This window comes from Salvelinus fontinalis, chromosome 40 (genome assembly GCF_029448725.1).
Source record: "Salvelinus fontinalis isolate EN_2023a chromosome 40, ASM2944872v1, whole genome shotgun sequence".
NCBI classification, from domain to species: Eukaryota; Metazoa; Chordata; class Actinopteri; order Salmoniformes; family Salmonidae; genus Salvelinus; species Salvelinus fontinalis.
The window spans coordinates 11589926-11611910 of record NC_074704.1 but is presented as its reverse complement, the minus strand read 5'-3'; the positions used below and the strand labels follow the sequence as shown (position 1 = coordinate 11611910).

At 41.8% G+C, this 21985-nt stretch overlaps 2 protein-coding genes across 2 annotated transcripts in view; both read left to right on the top strand.

The window, feature by feature from the left end:
* Nucleotides 1-15030, top strand: part of LOC129839984 (NACHT, LRR and PYD domains-containing protein 3-like) — a 49515-nt gene extending 34485 nt beyond the window's left edge. Inside the window, exons 7-13 of the mRNA XM_055907745.1 lie at nt 1452-1682; nt 1937-2110; nt 2675-2854; nt 11318-11491; nt 11750-11923; nt 12014-12063; nt 12199-15030. Coding sequence (XP_055763720.1) covers nt 1452-1682; nt 1937-2110; nt 2675-2854; nt 11318-11491; nt 11750-11923; nt 12014-12063; nt 12199-13493 — 2278 coding nt within the window. The 3' untranslated portion in view covers nt 13494-15030. The remainder of the gene's footprint in view (nt 1-1451; nt 1683-1936; nt 2111-2674; nt 2855-11317; nt 11492-11749; nt 11924-12013; nt 12064-12198) is intronic.
* Nucleotides 15031-15134: 104 nt separating this feature from the next.
* Nucleotides 15135-21985, top strand: part of LOC129839985 (adhesion G protein-coupled receptor L1-like) — a gene marked incomplete at its 3' end in the record, with an annotated part of 46676 nt that continues 39825 nt past the window's right edge. The window contains 1 exon segment of the mRNA XM_055907746.1: nt 15135-16362.

Below are 21985 nucleotides of genomic sequence, written 5' to 3'. Positions count from 1 at the left end.
TTGAACTCACGACTTCTTGGTTCACGGCATTCCGATTGTCCTGCTACTCCACCTTGTCTGTGCCAATGACTGATTTCACCTGTATTCCTACACTTTGGACATCAAAGTTAATCTCAGCATTGTTCAAAATACACTCACGAAAAACTGGTATATTAGGAACTGGCGCATTAGGAAAACTATTCGGACTACTTCACATTTTCCACATATTGTTACATTACAGCCTTATTCTAAAATTGATTTAATTTTTAATTAATTTTTCATCATAAACTTTACTAAAAAATACATGTTGTACAGCAAATGAAAGATACACTGGTTCTTAATGCAACCGCCGTGTTAGATTTCAATTTTTTTTTTTTACCATAACAAACTTTTGTTATTGCGAGACAGCGCCCACCTAAACGGCGGAGAATAGAAATAACATTTTCCACAGAAATACGAAATAACATCATAAATTGTTCTTACTTTTGCTGAGCTTCCATCAGAATCTTGTACAAGGAGTCCTTGGTCCAGAATAAATCGTAGTTTGGTTTTAGAATGTCCTTTTCTCCTGTCGAATTCACGCCACAATGCTAGCCAATGTTGATGACGTTCCCAGTTTCTCTGAACGGAAAACTCCAAAAGTCCCAATAAACGTTGAATAATCTGACAAAACTCGGTTGAAAAAACATACTTTACGATGTTATTATCACATGTATCAAATAAAATCAGAGCCGGAGATATTAGCCGTGTATACCGAGCGCTTATCAGAAGACAATATGGAGGTGCTACGCGCGCCTAGGTAGAGAATGGAAATTCCTGACCTGCCAATCCAAAAGCTCTTGTTCGACCTCAGATCAAGCTAGACACCCCATTCCACCTTCCACTGCCTGTTGACATCTAGTGGAAGGCGTATGAAGTGCATGCATATCGATAAATATAAGCCAGTTGAATAGGCAGGCCCTGGAACAGATCCTCGTTTTCAGATTTTTCACTTCCTGTATGGAAGTTTGCTGCAAAATGAGTTCTGTTTTACTCACAGATATAATTCAAACAGTTTTAGAAACTTGAGAGTGTTTTCTATCCAATAGTAATAATAATATGCATATTGTATGATCTAGAATAGAGTACGAGGCAGTTTAATTTGGGCACGATTTTTTCCAAAGTGAAAATAGCGCCCCCCTATTGATCTACCCATCGTGTCCGATTTAAAAAATGCTTTACCGTAGCAAGGAAACAAAACACGAAGTGGATTTAACTTCTTTAGGAACTCAGCCCTAATGTTGGTAACTAACATCATTATGTTGTCATCCAGAGAAACATTTAATTATTCTCCATGCTACCACACATACAGCAGGCTTTTAGAGGACCAAAGAGTTTGGTCTGCTTTGTGTTTTCATTTTTACCATGGAAAAGACATCACGATACTGGTATCATCACAGCCCTAATGAATTATATTGTCTCTGTATCTACAGACTGATTGGCTTTGAACTCTCTATGGAGGACTACGAATCACTGGCCTCCATTCTCCAATCAGCAGACTCACATCTAAGAGAGCTGCACCTGGATGACATCGGGGAGCGTGATCCTGATGGTATTGATGACCCTGATGGTGATGACGAGGCAAGACTGACTGTTCTCTTTGCTGCGCTGACTGTTGTCCTCGCTGCACTGAAGCATCCACACTGTAAACTGGATACACTGAGGTCAGTAGTATTGAGGAGGTCTTCTCATGATGAAAACTATGAGAGATGAATCATTGTTGGACAGTTGGTAGGGGTAGAATTATCATGCCTTGAACATTATGTTTTTGTCACTCACAGAACTTCAGACACACACAGCAGACTTATCTGAGGAAGACGTTGACCTCACTGTGCTAAATGTGTTATAATGCTGGTATGTGTCCCTGACCTGCATTACATCACACTCTGTATGAGTGCTATTGTCTCTGTTTCTACAGACTGGGTGGCTATAAACTCTCTGAAGAGCACTGTGAGTTACTGCTCTCTGCTCTCCAATCAGCGGACTCACATCTGAGAGAACTGGACCTGAGAGACACTCAGCTGTCTGATGGTGGCGGGAGGGAACTCTTTGCTTCTCTGAAACATCAGAACTGTAAACTACACAAACTGAGGTTAGTACTATGGGAGGGTTGATCACATGACAATAGCCTAAAGATGTATGCGTTGTTGGACAGTTTGTTGGAGTAAAATTATCTGTAATAATTAACTGTGAACAGACATGATTTATTAATTTAGAATTATTTTAATGACCACAGGCGTACAGATATGACTACATACCTACAGACATGACTACATACCTACAGACATGACTACATACCTACAGACATGACTACATACCTACAGATATGACTACATACCTACAGACATGACTACATACCTACAGATATGACTACATACCTACAGATATGACTACATACCTACAGATATGACTACATACCTACAGATATGACTACATGACTACATACCTACAAACATGACTACATACCTAGAGACATGACTACATACCTACAGATATGACCATATACCTACAGATATGAGTACATACCAGACGTACCTCACTAAGAGTTGATGTACTAAATGTGTTACCATCCTAAAGGACAGGTTCTGAATAATGCTGTTATGTGTCTCTGACCTGCACTACATCTTTATGAGTGATATTATCTCTGTTTCTACAGACTGGCTAGCTTTAGAATCTCTGAGGAGAACTGGGGATCACTGGCCTCCGTTCTCCAATCAGCAGACTCGTCTCTGAGAGAACTGGGCCTGGACCTGAGGAACAGTGGACTGTCTGACGATGGTGGGAGGGAACTCTTTACTGCTCTGAAACATCCACACTGTAAACTACAGACACTGAGGTCAGTTTCTACACTGGAAACTACAGACACTGAGGTCAGTATCTACACTGTAAACTACAGACACTGAGGTCAGTATCTACACTGTAAACTACAGACACTGAGGTCAGTTTCTACACTGTAAACTACAGACACTGAGGTCCGTATCTACACTGTAAACTACAGACACTGAGGTCCGTATCTACACTGTAAACTACAGACACTGAGGTCAGTATCTACCCTGTAAACTACAGACACCGAGGTCAGTATCTACACTGTAAACTACAGAAAATGAGGTCAGTTTCTACACTGTAAACTACAGACACCGAGGTCAGTATCTACACTGTAAACTACAGACACTGAGGTCAGTATCTACACTGTAAACTACAGACACTGAGGTCAGTTTCTACACTGTAAACTACAGACACTGAGGTCAGTTGCTACACTGTAAACTACAGACACTGAGGTCAGTATCTACACTGTAAACTACAGACACTGAGGTCAGTATCTACACTGTAAACTACAGAAACTGAGGTCAGTATCTACACTGTAAACTACAGACACCGAGGTCAGTATCTACACTGTAAACTACAGACACCGAGGTCAGTATCTACACTGTAAACTACAGACACCGAGGTCAGTATCTACACTGTAAACTACAGACACTGAGGTCAGTATCTACACTGTAAACTACAGACACTGAGGTCAGTATCTACACTGTAAACTACAGACACTGAGGTCAGTATCTACACTGTAAACTACAGACACTGAGGTCAGTATCTACACTATAAACTACAGACACTGAGGTCAGTATCTACACTGTAAACTACAGACACTGAGGTCAGTATCTACACTGTAAACTACAGACACTGAGGTCAGTTTCTACAGTGTAAACTACAGACACTGAGGTCAGTATCTACACTGTAAACTACAGACACTGAGGTCAGTATCTACACTGTAAACTACAGACACTGAGGTCAGTATCTACACTGTAAACTACAGACACTGAGGTCAGTATCTACACTGTATACTACAGACACTGAGGTCAGTATCTACACTGTATACTACAGACACTGAGGTCAGTATCTACCCTGTAAACTACAGACACTGAGGTCAGTATCTACACTGTAAACTACAGACACTGAGGTCAGTATCTACACTGTAAACTACAGACACTGAGGTCAGTATCTACACTGTACACTACAGACACTGAGGTCAGTATCTACACTGTAAACTACAGACACTGAGGTCAGGATCTACACTGTAAACTACAGACACTGAGGTCAGTATCTACACTGTAAACCACAGACACTGAGGTCAGTATCTACACTGTAAACTACAGACACTGAGGTCAGTATCTACACTGTAAACTACAGACACTGAGGTCAGTATCTACCCTGTAAACTACAGACACTGAGGTCAGTATCTACCCTGTAAACTACAGACACTGAGGTCAGTATCTACCCTGTAAACTACAGACACTGAGGTCAGTATCTACACTGTAAACTACAGACACTGAGGTCAGTATCTACACTGTAAAGTACAGACACTGAGGTCAGTATCTACACTGTAAACTACAGACACTGAGGTCAGTATCTACACTGTAAACTACAGACACTGAGGTCAGTATCTACACTGTAAACTACAGACACTGAGGTCAGTATCTACACTATAAACTACAGACACTGAGGTCAGTATCTACACTGTAAACTACAGACACTGAGGTCAGTATCTACACAGTAAACTACAGACACTGAGGTCAGTATCTACACTGTAAACTACAGACACTGAGGTCAGTATCTACACTGTAAACTACAGACACTGAGGTCAGTATCTACACTGTAAACTACAGACACTGAGGTCAGTATCTACACTGTAAACTACAGACACTGAGGTCAGTATCTACACTGTACACTACAGACACTGAGGTCAGTATCTACACTGTAAACTACAGACACTGAGGTCAGTATCTACACTGTAAACTACAGACACTGAGGTCAGTATCTACACTGTAAACCACAGACACTGAGGTCAGTATCTACACTGTAAACTACAGACACTGAGGTCAGTATCTACCCTGTAAACTACAGACACTGAGGTCAGTATCTACACTGTAAACTACAGACACTGAGGTCAGTATCTACACTGTAAACTACAGACACCGAGGTCAGTATCTACACTGTAAACTACAGACACCGAGGTCAGTATCTACACTGTAAACTACAGACACTGAGGTCAGTATCTACACTGTAAACTACAGACACTGAGGTCAGTATCTACACTGTAAACTACAGACACTGAGGTCAGTATCTACACTGTAAACTACAGACACTGAGGTCAGTATCTACACTGTAAACTACAGACACTGAGGTCAGTATCTACACTGTACACTACAGACACTGAGGTCAGTATCTACACTGTAAACTACAGACACTGAGGTCAGACTCTACACTGTAAACTACAGACACTGAGGTCAGTATCTACACTGTAAACTACAGACACTGAGGTCAGTATCTACACTGTAAACTACAGAAATTAGGTCAGTATCTACACTGTAAACTACAGACACCGAGGTCAGTATCTACACTGTAAACTACAGACACTGAGGTCAGTATCTACACTGTAAACTACAGACACTGAGGTCAGTATCGACACTGTAAACTACAGACACTGAGGTCAGTATCTACACTGTAAACTACAGACACTGAGGTCAGTATCTACACTGTAAACTACAGACACCGAGGTCAGTATCTACACTGTAAACTACAGACACCGAGGTCAGTATCTACACTGTAAACTACAGACACTGAGGTCAGTATCTACCCTGTAAACTACAGACACTGAGGTCAGTATCTACACTGTAAACTACAGAAATTAGGTCAGTATCTACACTGTAAACTACAGACACCGAGGTCAGTATCTACACTGTAAACTACAGACACTGAGGTCAGTATCTACACTGTAAACTACAGAAACTGAGGTCAGTATCTACCCTGTAAACTACAGAAATTAGATCAGTATCTACACTGTAAACTACAGAAATTAGGTCAGTATCTACACTGTAAACTACAGAAATTAGGTCAGTATCTACACTGTAAACTACAGACACCGAGGTCAGTATCTACACTGTAAACTACAGACACTGAGGTCAGTATCTACACTGTAAACTACAGACACTGAGGTCAGTATCTACACTGTAAACTACAGAAACTGAGGTCAGCATCTACACTGTAAACTACAGACACTGAGGTCAGTATCTACACTATAAACTACAGACACCGAGGTCAGTATCTACACTGTAAACTACAGACACCGAGGTCAGTATCTACACTGTAAACTACAGACACCGAGGTCAGTATCTACACTGTAAACTACAGACACTGAGGTCAGTATCTACCCTGTAAACTACAGACACTGAGGTCAGTATCTACCCTGTAAACTACAGACACTGAGGTCAGTATCTAAACTGTAAACTACAGACACTGAGGTCAGTATCTACACTGTAAACTACAGACACTGAGGTCAATATCTACACTGTAAACTACAGACACTGAGGTCAGTATCTACACTGTAAACTACAGACACCGAGGTCCGTATCTACACTGTAAACTACAGACACTGAGGTCAGTATCTACACTGTAAACTACAGACACCGAGGTCAGTATCTACACTGTAAACTACAGACACCGAGGTCAGTATCTACACTGTAAACTACAGACACTGAGGTCAGTATCTACACTGTAAACTACAGACATTGAGGTCAGTATCTACACTGTAAACTACAGACACTGAGGTCAGTATCTACACTGTAAACTACAGACACTGAGGTCAGTATCTACACTGGAAACTACAGACACTGAGGTCAGTATCTACACTGTAAACTACAGACACCGAGGTCAGTATCTACACTGTAAACCACAGAAATTAGGTCAGTATCTACACTGTAAACTACAGACACTGAGGTCAGTTTCTACACTGTAAACTACAGACACTGAGGTCAGTTTCTACACTAAACTACAGACACTGAGGTCAGTATCTACACTGTAAACTACAGAAACTGAGGTCAGTATCTACACTGTAAACTACAGACACTGAGGTCAGTATCTACACTGTAAACTACAGACACTGAGGTCAGTATCTACACTGTAAACTACAGACACTGAGGTCAGTATCTACACTGTAAACTACAGACACTGAGGTCAGTATCTACACTGTAAACTACAGACACTGAGGTCAGTATCTACCCTGTAATCTACAGACACTGAGGTCAGTATCTACACTGTAAACTACAGAAATTAGGTCAGTATCTACACTGTAAACTACAGACACTGAGGTCAGTATCTACACTGTAAAGTACAGACACTGAGGTCAGTATCTACACTGTAAACTACAGACACTGAGGTCAGTATCTACACTGTAAACGACATAGTATCTACACTGTAAACTACAGACACTGAGGTCAGTATCTACACTGTAAACTACAGACACTGAGGTCAGTATCTACACTGTAAACTACAGACACTGAGGTCAGTATCTGCACTGTAAACTACAGACACTGAGGTCAGTATTTACACTGTAAACTACAGACACTGAGGTCAGTATCTACACTGTAAACTACAGACACTGAGGTCAGTATCTACACTGTAAACTACAGACACTGAGGTCAGTATCTACACTGTAAACTACAGACACTGAGGTCAGTATCTACACTGTAAACTACAGACACTGAGGTCAGTATCTACACTGTAAACTACAGACACTGAGGTCAGTATCTACACTGTAAACTACAGACACTGAGGTCAGTATCTACACTGTAAACTACAGACACTGAGGTCAGTATCTACACTGTAAACTACAGACACTGAGGTCAGTATCTACCCTGTAAACTACAGACACCGAGGTCAGTATCTACCCTGTAAACTACAGACACCGAGGTCAGTATCTACACTGTAAACTACAGACACCGAGGTCAGTATCTACACTGTAAACTACAGACACTGAGGTCAGTATCTACACTGTAAACTACAGACACTGAGGTCAGTATCTACACTGTAAACTACAGACACTGAGGTCAGTATCTACCCTGTAAACTAAAGACACTGAGGTCAGTATCTACACTGTAAACTACAGACACTGAGGTCAGTATCTACACTGTAAACTACAGACACTGAGGTCAGTATCTACACTGTAAACTACAGACACTGAGGTCAGTATCTACACTGTAAACTACAGACACTGAGGTCAGTATCTACCCTGTAAACTACAGACACCGAGGTCAGTATCTACACTGTAAACTACAGACACCGAGGTCAGTATCTACACTGTAAACTACAGACACCGAGGTCAGTATCTACACTGTAAACTACAGACACTGAGGTCAGTATCTACCCTGTAAACTACAGACACTGAGGTCAGTATCTACACTGTAAACTACAGACACTGAGGTCAGTATCTAAACTGTAAACTACAGACACTGAGGTCAGTATCTACACTGTAAACTACAGACACTGAGGTCAATATCTACACTGTAAACTACAGACACTGAGGTCAGTATCTACACTGTAAACTACAGACACCGAGGTCCGTATCTACACTGTAAACTACAGACACTGAGGTCAGTATCTACACTGTAAACTACAGACACCGAGGTCAGTATCTACACTGTAAACTACAGACACCGAGGTCAGTATCTACACTGTAAACTACAGACACTGAGGTCAGTATCTACACTGTAAACTACAGACACTGAGGTCAGTATCTACACTGTAAACTACAGACACTGAGGTCAGTATCTACACTGTAAACTACAGACACTGAGGTCAGTATCTACACTGTAAACTACAGACACTGAGGTCAGTATCTACACTGTAAACTACAGACACTGAGGTCAGTTTCTACACTGTAAACTACAGACACTGAGGTCAGTTTCTACACTAAACTACAGACACTGAGGTCAGTATCTACACTGTAAACTACAGAAACTGAGGTCAGTATCTACACTGGAAACTACAGACACTGAGGTCAGTATCTACACTGTAAACTACAGACACCGAGGTCAGTATCTACACTGTAAACCACAGAAATTAGGTCAGTATCTACACTGTAAACTACAGACACTGAGGTCAGTTTCTACACTGTAAACTACAGACACTGAGGTCAGTTTCTACACTAAACTACAGACACTGAGGTCAGTATCTACACTGTAAACTACAGAAACTGAGGTCAGTATCTACACTGTAAACTACAGAAATTAGGTCAGTATCTACACTGTAAACTACAGACACTGAGGTCAGTATCTACACTGTAAAGTACAGACACTGAGGTCAGTATCTACACTGTAAACTACAGACACTGAGGTCAGTATCTACACTGTAAACGACATAGTATCTACACTGTAAACTACAGACACTGAGGTCAGTATCTACACTGTAAACTACAGACACTGAGGTCAGTATCTACACTGTAAACTACAGACACTGAGGTCAGTATCTGCACTGTAAACTACAGACACTGAGGTCAGTATCTACACTGTAAACTACAGACACTGAGGTCAGTATCTACACTGTAAACTACAGACACTGAGGTCAGTATCTACACTGTAAACTACAGACACTGGGGTCAGTATCTACACTGTAAACTACAGACACTGAGGTCAGTATCTACACTGTAAACTACAGACACTGAGGTCAGTATCTACACTGTAAACTACAGACACTGAGGTCAGTATCTACACTGTAAACTACAGACACTGAGGTCAGTATCTACACTGTAAACTACAGACACTGAGGTCAGTATCTACACTGTAAACTACAGACACCGAGGTCAGTATCTACACTGTAAACTACAGACACTGAGGTCAGTATCTACACTGTAAACTACAGACACTGAGGTCAGTATCTACACTGTAAACTACAGACACTGAGGTCAGTATCTACCCTGTAAACTAAAGACACTGAGGTCAGTATCTACACTGTAAACTACAGACACTGAGGTCAGTATCTACACTGTAAACTACAGACACTGAGGTCAGTATCTACACTGTAAACTACAGACACTGAGGTCAGTATCTACACTGTAAACTACAGACACTGAGGTCAGTATCTACCCTGTAATCTACAGACACTGAGGTCAGTATCTACACTGTAAACTACAGACACTGAGGTCAGTATCTACACTGTAAACTACAGACACTGAGGTCAGTATCTACACTGTAAACTACAGACACCGAGGTCAGTATCTACACTGTAAACTACAGACACTGAGGTCAGTATCTACACTGTAAACTACAGACACTGAGATCAGTATCTACACTGTAAACTACAGACACTGAGGTCAGTATCTAGACTGTAAACTACAGACACTGAGGTCAGAATCTTCACTGTAAACTACAGACACTGAGGTCAGAATCTACACTGTAAACTACAGACACCGAGGTCAGTATCTACACTGTAAACTACAGACACTGAGGTCAGTATCTACACTGTAAACTACAGACACTGAGGTCAGTATCTACACTGTAAACTACAGACACTGAGGTCAGAATCTACACTGTAAACTACAGACACTGAGGTCAGAATCTACACTGTAAACTACAGACACCGAGGTCAGTATCTACACTGTAAACTACAGACACTGAGGTCAGTACTTTGGGAGGGTTTGTCACATGACAAGAACTCATTGATTGTTGGACAGTTTGTAAAGGTCAAATTGTCACCCAAGAGCATATTCAGATACATTTTCTCTTGGTAACTTTTGCTTTTACTTGGAAGCCTGGTTCAAAGAGTCATACCTACTACAGGTATAACTGCATATTAACACTAGCTGTAACGGTGTTCCTCCTCCTCTTCATCCGAAGAGGAGGAGCAGGGATTGACCCAAAACGCAGCGTCGTGATAAGACATGATATTTATTTAAACAAAACCGAAAACACGACGAACACTTGAATAGAAACAAAACAACAAACGACATAGACTGACCTGAACGTAAGAACTTACATGAAACACGAAGAATGCACGAACAGGAAAAACAGACTACACAAAAGCCGAACAAACAAACTAACCGAAACAGTCCCGTGTGGCGTAACATACACTGACACAGGAGACAACCACCCACAACCAACAATGTGAAAACACCTACCTTAATATGATTCTCAATCAGAGGAAATGAAAACCACCTGCCTCTAATTGAGAACCATATCAGGTACCCATAAACCAACATAGAAACACAAAACATAGACTGCCCACCCAAACTCACGTCTTGACCAACTAACACATACAAAAACTAACAGAAAAGGTCAGGAACGTGACACTAGCAGACTAAAACTTTTGTTGTTCACTGCCCTTGGATGCTTTCTTTGCCAATAATGGATTTAAATTGATTAGCCTGATTTAATGGATTTGTTTGTTTTGTCTTTAATGTTTTTTCTAATGTTCTTTTCAAAGTTGTTTGCTTGTTACTCATCATGTTGCAATATATTATCCACTTTAGGCTGAACGGATGTTATCTGACAGATAAATGGTGTGAAGCGTTGGCCTCAGCTCTCAGCTCAAACTCCTCTCACCTGAGAGAGCTGGATCTGAGTCACAATGACCTGCAGGATTCAGGAGTGAAGCTGCTCTCTGCTGGACTGGGGAATCCACACTGTCAACTACAGAAACTGAAGTTAGTACTTAGAAACATACCTGCTCAATACAAAGATGATGTGTCAAAGCACAACATCATTACAGTAGCCAGTAAGTTAGCTCAACCAATAAGGTAAATACTGTGTTAAGTGGGGACCCACATTGTAAACTAGAGAAACTGAGGTTAGTACTTAGAAACAGTATTGGTTTTATTGGAAATATGTATATACTGTGTATCAGCTATCACCACTAGAGGGCAGCAGTCCTGTAGTAAAATCATGATGATCTCTCTCTGCAGGCTGTCATTCTGTAGAGTCACAGAGGAAGGCTGTGCTTCTCTGGCTTCAGCTCTGAGGTCAAACCCCTCCCACCTGAGAGAACTGGACCTGAGCTTAAATCACCCAGGAGACTCTGGAGTGAAGCTGCTCTCTGCTAGACTGGAGGATCCACACTGTAGACTGGAGAAACTCAAGTTAGTACAGTTACTGTGAAAATTATATTGTTGTATACATACACAGACTGGGTGTCACTCACTCTGTCTGTTCCTCTGTCTCTCCCACAGTGTGGACCATAATGAAGAGATCTGGGTTAAGTCACAGCTGATGAAGACATGTAAGGGTGTTAGTTATAAGGAATCAGTTTATTGACCAATACATTTCACAAACAAGCGTATAAATAAACACACACACACATTCTAACAAATTCTAGCCAATTCTTTCTCCTCTAACTTGTCCTCTTTGTCTGCAGATGCCTGTGATCTAACACTGGACCCAAACACAGCACACAGAAACCTCTCTCTGTCTGAGGGGAACAGAAGGGTGGAGAGGGTTAAAGAGAAGCAGCCGTATCCCAATCAGCCAGAGAGATTTGATACATACGCCCAGGTGCTGTGTAGAGAGGGTCTGACTGGGCGCAGTTACTGGGAGGTCGAGTGGAGCGGGCTGGCTGACATAGGAGTGACATATAAAGGCAACAGCAGAAAAGGAGACGGTTCTTTCTGTGACTTTGGATACAATAACGAGTCCTGGCGTCTGGCCTGCCGTGGGAATCATTACGGTGCCCTCCACAATAGTGAATATACTACTATACATGCTCCACACCTCATCAATCCTCCTCAACCCCAGAAAGACCTGTCCTCCTCCACTCCACACCTCATCAACCCTCCTCAACCCCAGAGAGACCTGTCCTCCTCCACTCCACACCTCATCAACCCTCCTCATCCCCAGGGAGACCTGTCCTCCTCCCCTCCACGCCTCATCAACCCTCCTCAACCCCAGGGAGACCTCCCCTCCTCCCCTCCACACCTCATCAACCCTCCTCAACCCCAGAGAGACCTGTCCTCCTCCCCTCCACACCTCATCAACCCTCCTCAACCCCAGAGAGACCTGTCCTCCTCCACTCCACACCTCATCAACCCTCCTCAACCCTTGAGAGACCTGTCCTCCTCCCCTCCACACCTCATCAACCCTCCTCAACCCCAGAGAGACCTGTCCTCCTCCCCTCCACACCTCATCAACCCTCCTCAACCCCGGAGAGACCTGTCCTCCTCCACTCCACACCTCATCAACCCTCCTCAACCCCAGAGAGACCTGTCCTCCTCCACTCCACGCCTCATCAACCCTCCTCAACCCCAGAGAGACCTGTCCTCCTCCACTCCACGCCTCATCAACCCTCCTCAACCCCAGAGAGACCTGTCCTCCTCCACTCCACGCCTCATCAACCCTCCTCAACCCCAGAGAGACCTGTCCTCCTCCACTCCACACCTCATCAACCCTCCTCAACCCCAGAGTGACCTGTCCTCCTCCACTCCACGCCTCATCAACCCTCCTCAACCCCAGAGAGACCTGTCCTCCTCCCCTCCACGCCTCAGAGTAGGAGTGTTTCTGGACTGGCCGGTCGGCACGCTTTCCTTCTATGAGATCTACTCTGACACAATGAACCACCTGTACACATTCCAGACCATATTCACTGAGCCCCTCTACCCAGGGTTTGGTGTTTCTAATGAGGAGGGCTCTTCAGTGTCCCTGATCCAGGTAGAGTAGTCTCCTGTGTCCTGGAGGAACACCTGGGTATCCATGGAAACACACTCACAGTCCTGTTCTAACCCAACCATGTGACAGGATGGTGTGTTGCTGACAGTGATCATGACTACAGATATGGACATTGTAACAGATAAATGTTGTTGACAGTGATCATGACTACAGATATGGACATTGTAACAGATAAATGTTGTTGACAGTGATCATGACTTCAGATATGGACATTGTAACAGATAAATGTTGTTGACAGTGATCATGACTTCAGATATGGACATTGTAACAGATAAATGTTGTTGACAGTGATCATGACTACAGATATGGACATTGTAACAGATAAATGTTGTTGACAGTGATCATGACTTCAGATATGGACATTGTAACAGAAACATTTTGTCGACGGTGATCCTGACTTCAGATATTCGTATTCACACCACTGAGTCAATACTTTGTTGAAGCACCGTTGGCAGCGAGTACAGCTGTGAGTCTTTTTGGGTATGTCTCTAAGAGCTTTGCACACCTGGATTGTTCAATATTTTACCATTATTATTTGTTCAATTATTCATGCTCTGTCAAATTGGTTGTTGATCATTGTTAGACAGCTATTATCAAGTATTGCCATAGATTTTCAAGCAGATTTAAGTCAAAACTGTAATAGGCCACTCAGGAACATTCAATGTCATCTTGGTAAGCACCTTTTTCCTATAAAATGCCTTACTCCTTGCTGATGACAAACATACTCATAACATGATGCAGCCACCATCATGCTTGAAAATATGAAGAGTGGTACTCAGTGATGTGTTGTGTTGGATTTGCCCCAAACATAATGCTTTGTATTCAGGACAAAAAGTTAATTTCTTTGCCACATTTTATGCAATATGTTTTTAGTGCCTTTGTTACAAACAGGATGCATGTTTTGGAATATTTTAATTCTGTACAGGCTTCCTTCGTTTCACTCTGTCATTTAGGTTAGTATTGTGGAGTAACTACAATGTTGTTGATCCAACCTCGGTTTTCTCATATCACAACCATTCAACCATGTAGCTGTTTTAAAATCACCATTGTCCTCATGGTGAAATCTCTGAGTGGTTTTCTTCCTCTCCGGCAACTGAGTTCGGGAAGGATGCCTGTATCTGTGTAGTGACTGGGTGTATTGATACACGTTCCAAAGTGTAATTAGTAACTTCACCATGTTCAAAGGGATATTCAGCGGCTGCTTTTTTTTAATACACATATCTACCAATTGGTGCCCTTTGTGAGGCATTGAAAAACCTCCCTGGTCTTTGTGGTTGAATCTGTGCTTGAAATTGAGGGACCCAACAGATAATTGTATGTGTGAGGTACAGAGATGGTGTAGTCAATCAGAAAGCATGTTACCGGAATGAGTCCATGCAACTAATTATGTGATTTGTTAAGCACAATTTTACTACTGAACTTATATAGTCTTGCCATAACAAAGAGGCTGAATACTTATTGACTCAAGACATTTCAGCTTTTCATTTTTTTTTTGTTAATAAAATAAAATCCCGAAAACAAAATTCCACTTTGACATTATGGGGCATTGTGTGTAGATCACTGACACAAAATATAAATTGAATCCATTTTAAATTCAGGCTGTTACATAAGAAAATGTGGAATAAGTCAAGGGGCGTGAATACTGAAGGCAGCGTATACAGTACAGGCCAACATACTGTATGTGACCTGTGGGCTACAACACGCGTGGTGTTTGTAACGAGCTCTTTAACTGCTATTACATATGATTTGCATTGGATTGGTTAGGTTCTCCTGACTCCTTGATTCAATCTTGATAAATATTACCGTTTTAAAATAATAATAACGTTGTGTCATAGACTACAATTAGAGCCTATACTGTCTGATTACCACTAGGCCTGTGTGAAAGTGTGATTTTGTTGGTTTGATTAAGATAAGAGAGAGAGCGAGAGAAAGCGAGAGCGGGGAGAGCGAGCGAGCGAGACAGAGCTAGACGAGGCCGCGTTTAACGGAAAATCGGTGCCATTGAGAAACAGTGCGTACGGTACTTTCCGCTATTACGCTAGGGTATCTAACGATTCCATACATTCGATCGTCGGTCATATCAACTCTATTCTGTCGCGAGGTTTATGGAGCATTACGGACTATCAGGCATACATTCTTTAAATGTGCTGGATAATATATATCCGTGTGTAATCTTGGAGCCCACCGCATTCCAGGCTAGAGAGAGGAAGGATGCTGTAGCCTACTAGGCTATGCGCTACTGAAACGTTTTACATTGGCCAATCGCCCAGCCTCAACAGTGCGACTGCATTTTGACTGGAATCGACGAAAGATAATATAATATGACTTCCATTTGCTATGTGTTATATCTGTACGTTTGTATTTGTCATCCAACTGGACTAGCCTGTAGAATAGGCTACAGTCATCGCCATAGGAACCCGAGGGAAATAGCATTATAATAAGCTACTTTAGTGCAACGTGACGTGCAACAGCGGGAAAGACGGTGGAGTCCTATTAGGTGAGATTGAGTGTATGTGTAACGCTAAAGTGGCTTGTGTTTCCTCATGTGGTGTGTTTTTCGTCGAGGAGGATACGCTCGCGTTGTCGGATAATTCCCACGTCAGGGATCGGTTGACTCCCTTCTTTATTCCATCTCGCTCTCACACACACGGTGCGCGTGGCCTCGCCCGGGAGCAACCAGGTCGCCTATTACACGGGCTTAATTTTACTGCATCGGCAAGGAGGAGAGGGAGCGAGAACCGAGAATAAACAACGGGAGGGAAAGATTGGGGGACCGGAGGAGAGAAGAGGAGAGGCGGGATGAAGGAGGAGACGCAGTGAACGAAAGAGGAGGAGGAGGAGGGAGACTCGACCGTTCGAGGTAAGCGGGAATAATGGCGACGGTAGGGTGCATGTATGAAGAACGGTTTGGTCTGTACAATCACACAAAAAACACACACCCACACATATACGACTTCGGTTTGGCCTGTCAATATGGTGCATGCATGTACACTCGCGCGCGCGTGTGTGTGTGTGTGTGTGTGTGTGTGTGTGTGTGTGTGTGTGTGTGTGTGTGTGTGTGTGTGTGTGTGTGTGTGTGTGTGTCATACACATGTTGACTGGTGGCGTCTCCTGCTGTGTGTGAGTTGTTTTAATGCACCATGGAACACTCCAACGGGCATTTAGAATCTCCCCCTCTTCCTCTCTTCTGAGAAACAGACAGTAGGGTGATGATGAGAGTGATAGTAGGGGGTTTGCTTACTGACTGGCTGTCTCACTGACTGGTGCATCACTCACATTCCTGTCCCAAATGATTTTCAAATGCATTCTAATCAAATTTCAAATCAAGCTGTGTGTGTGTGTGTGTGTTCGTGCATGCGTGTGTGTTTCTATGTATGTTGTGTGTCAGTGTGTGTGTGTGTGTGTGTGTGTGTGTGTGTGTGTGTGTGTGTGTGTGTGTGTGTGTGTGTGTGTGTGTGTGTGTGTGATGATTGTGTTCCAACTCTTTGAAGAGTGTGTTATTTTTGTCTGTCTCTGTTTGTCTCTCCTCTGTGTTGGTATTCTGTAGGGAGCACGTGTGTGTGTGTGTGTGTGTGTGTGTGTGTGTGTGTGTGTGTGTGTGTGTGTGTGTGTGTGTGTGTGTGTGTGTGTGTGTGTGTGTGTGTGTGTGTGTGTGTGTGTGTGTGTGTGTGTGTTTTGACTGGGGACTATGATGGTGGAAAGAGGGATCACGGGGGAGAAGTAAAGACCAGTTGACAAAGAGATTATATACAGAATGTAAAGTGCACGCTGGGTCTATACATAGTCAATGGTTGGCTTCGAAGGTACACCTACAGCTCATCCCTTGGCAGTAGTACTGTAGATTTTATCACTGACCTCAACCCAGAGTCTCTCAGACCGTTCACTATCAGCCTACTGACACCCCTGTCAGACCACAGCAAAATCACAGTCTACTTCAAAAGAGCAATACTTAATCATGAGGCATCAAAGCCAAAGGAACTGCATAATATTAAGAAATGCTATAGATGGAAGGAATGTAGTGTGGAAACCTACCAAAAAACAATTAGGCAACAATAAATTCAATCCCATTTAGACAACTTCCTGGACAAAACATTTCACTTTAATGGTGAAGGTGTAAATTTGGCAGTAGAAAACCTAATCAGTATATTTGACCTCTCAGCTTCCCTATCAAATCTAACAATTTCAAGCCGGCAACCGAAGAAAATTAACAATTGCAAATGGTTTGATGAAGAATGAAAAACCTAAGAAAGAAATTGAGAAACCTTTCCAACCAAAAACATAGAGACCCAGAAAACCTGAGCCTACGCCTTCGCTATGGTGAATCACTAAAACAATACAGAAATACACTATGGAAAAAGAAGGAACAGCACGTCAGAAATCAGCTCAATGTAATTGAAGAATCCATAGACTCTAACCACTTCTGGGAAAATCGGAAAACACTAAACAAACAACACAAAGAATTATCTATCCTAAACAGAGATGTACGGATAAACCACTTCTCCAATATTTTCGGCTCTATAACAAAGAATACAAATCAACAACATATACATGATCAAATACAAATCTTAGAATCAACTACTAAAGACTACCAGAACCCACTGGATTCTACAATTACATGGAATGAACTACAAGACAAAATTCAAACCCTCCAACCCCTAAAAGGCCTGTGGTGTTGATGGTATCCTCAATGAAAATGATAAAATACACAGAACACAAATTCCAATTGCTATACTTAAACTCTTTATTAACATCATCCTCAGCTCTGGCATATTCCCTAATATTTGGAACCAAGGACTGATCACCCCAATCCACAAAGGTGGAGACAAATTTGACCTCAATAACTACCATGGCATTTGCGTCAATAGCAACCTTGGGGAAATCCTCTTCAATATCATTAACAACAGACTCGTAGGTCAAACAAAAAACGATACATACCTCGGCCTAAACATCAGCGCCACAGGTAACTTCCACAAAGCTGTGAACGATCTGAGAAATAAGGAAAGAAGGGCATTCTATGACATTAAAAGGAACATAAAATTCAACATACCAATTAGGATCTGGCTAAAAACACTTGATTCAGTTATAAAACCCATTGCCCTTCATGGTTGTGAGGTCTGGGGTCCGCTCACCAACCAAGAATTCAGAAAATGGAAACACCAAATTGACACTCTGCATGCAGAATTATGGAAAAACAGAATTTGTGCAATCTGCTGATTATCAAAATCCAGAAAAGAGATGTTAAATTCTGAAACCATCTAAAAGGAAGCGATTCACAAACCTTCCATAACAAAGCCATCACCTACAGAGAGATGGACCTGGAGAAGAATCCCCTAAGCAGGCTGGTCCTAGGGCTCTGTTCACAAACACAAACAGAGCCCCAGGACAGCAACACAATTAGACCCAACCAAATGTGACCCGATTCAGGAAACTAGGAAACTAAAATATGTCGCAAGTCACGACTTCACAGGACAGCCGTTTGAACGTAATTTTTTTTTTTTTTTATCAAAATGTGTTTCTTTGCAGAAATGCCTTCTCGAACATGTGAACTGTCATGTGCCTAAATAACAAACTTGTATGCCATCTGTAAATACAAATACAATTGTTAAATTACAAGCCTTGTTGTTTAAGCCACAGAAAAAGTCAGCAACCTTCCCACTAGCCATGGTTGGCTGAGATAATGAGTGGGCTGTGCATGCCGAGAGAGGAGTTCGGATTGGCCAGTCTGTGTGGGTAATCCTGCCGATCGCGGCTTTTTTTTAAATGTATTGTGTGGTGGAGCTGCATAATTGTTGCTCTCCACTTTCTGGAGGATTAAGTTTTGAAATCAGTGGAATTAGAGTATGACAGCTAAAGAGATGGAGAAAACACCTGACGCTGGATTAAATCTACAAACTATGACAACTGTGGTTTTGCATTCCTGACAGGGAGACGCGTCCATCATGCATGATGGTTTATGTATCCAATTAAGATAGTCTAGCGTCAGCTAGCTACATTTTCAGATATCACACGTTTCTAATTTTGACAGAAAGTGGTTTAATTTCAAGCTCCTGTTAGCTAGCTAGCTAACGATAGAGGCTGGTAGCTAGCTAACGTTAGCTGGCTGGTTCCCTAGCTGACGTTATTATTTGTTTCCCAGAGCCGTTTGCTTTTCTAGTTAGAGCCTAACGTTAGCTAGCTAACACTGAACATGGTTGATTAGCTAACAGCACTGTGGCATTGTTGACACTTTGTTCATTGTTGTTTAACTAGCTAACTAACGTTAGCTGGCTGGCTCATTACCTAACGTTGTGTACAACACCCGTTGAATATGGCCGGTGTCAGTAAATGTCTGCAAAAAAACGTCATGAAATTGTTACCAGCAAAGCTGGTTAGGCTGTTTTCATGTTATCGCGGAGGTAAACAAATCATTGGCCAGTTCGTCAAGTGTGTTCTCCGAGTGTGAAACAAGAAGGGTGTGGCTACATCTTAACCTGTCTAGGATCAGCGTGGCGCTAGCGGCACCCCCCCCCCCCCCCCCCCACTGAAAAACCAGTGCCGCGAAATTCAAAAAAAATATTTTTTTTAAATATTTAACTTTCACACATTAAAGTCCAATACAGCTAATGAAAGACACAGATCTTATGAATCCAGTCAACATTTCCGATTTTTAAAATGTTTTACAGGGAAGACACAATATGTAAAGATGTACATCTATTACCTAAAAACACATTAGCATAATCCACCATCTTTTATTTGTCCACCAACACCAGTAGCCATCACCAATTCGGCTAAACTAAGATATTTATAGCCCCTAACCAACAAAAAAACTCATTAGATGACAGTCTGATAACATATTTATGGTATGGGATAGGTTTTGTTAGAAAAAAGTGCATATTTCAGGTATATGGCATAGTTTACAATTGCACCCACCATCACAAATGGACTAGAATAATTACAATGAGCAACGTGTTTACCTAACTACTAATCATCAAACATTTCGTAAAAATACACAGCATACACGAATCGAAAGACACAGATCCTGTGAATACAGACAATATTTCAGATTTTCTAAGTGTCTTACAGCGAAAACACAATAAATCGTTATATTAGCATAGCACATAGCACATAGCAGCCCAGCATTGATTCTAGCCAAAGTGGGCGATAACGTCAACATCGCCAAAAATATATTAATTTTTTCACTAACCTTCTCAGAATTCTTCAGATGACACTCCTGTAACATCATATTACACAATCCATATAGAGTTTGATCGAAAATGTTTATATTTAGCCACCAAAATCATGGTTAGACAATGTGAAATGTAGACAAGCTGGTAAAGAAAATGTCCTTGCGCCACTTAGACAGTGATCTACTCTTATACATAAATACTCATAAACGTGACTAAAAAATATAGGGTGGACAGGGATTGATAGACAATTTAATTCTTAATACAATTGCGTTATTACATTTTTTAATTTATCCTTACTTTTCAATACAGTTTGCGCCAAGCGAAGCTACGTCAAAAAACATGGCGTCCTAAGCCACTAAAATGTTTCGACAGAAACACGATTTATCATAATAAAAATGTCCTACCTTGAGCTGTTCTTCCATCAGTATCTTGGGCAAAGGATCCTTTCTTGGGAGAAATCGTCTTTTGGTGGAAAGCTGTCCTCTTGCCATGTGGAAAAGTCAACTGCGTTCGGGATGAACTGAAAAGCGTGCCCAACTTTTCACATCGTTGCAAAAATAAATGTCCCAAAATCGCACTAAACGGATATAAATTGCTATAAAACGCTTTAAATTAACTACCTTATGATGTTTTTAACTCCTATAACGAGTGAAAAGATGACCGGAGAAATATAACAGGCTAAACTAACGCTTGGAACAGGTGCGCGCCGGTGTCCACTTTGCTCATGACGCAGCTCCCAAAGAATGACTAGCTTCAGGGTTTTTTCATTTGTAGGGCCTGTGAACGTGCAATCGACCCCGTTGGAATCGTCATCACGTAAAGGCATCCAGGGGAAGACGTAAGAAGTGTCCGTATAGTCATAGCAACGACAGTGCCCTTTTAAATGACTTCAGAAGAGTGGCCAACATTTCTCAAATCTGACTCCATGTCAGGGAAATTGCTGTAGAATGGGCTCTGTTCCACTTAGAGACAAAATTTCAACTCCTATAGAAACTATAGACTGTTTTCTATCCAATAATAATAATAATATGCATATTGTACGATCAAGGATTTTGTGGGAAGCCGTTTAAAAAATTAGCCACATTAGCATAAGTAGTCTAAACAGCGCCCCCATCCCCAACAGGTTAAGAGGGTGGGAACGTGGCTGAATGGGTGTAGACAAAGAAGAGCTCTTCACTAGATACCAAAACATTCAAAGGTGATTTTCTCAAAAGTGAGTGTACAAGTTGATCAACTTTCAAAGCAGAATTACTTCCCTATTGTTCCACAAATGCAGTGTATGATATATAATTTTGTAGCTCTGAGTCTCTAGTGTTA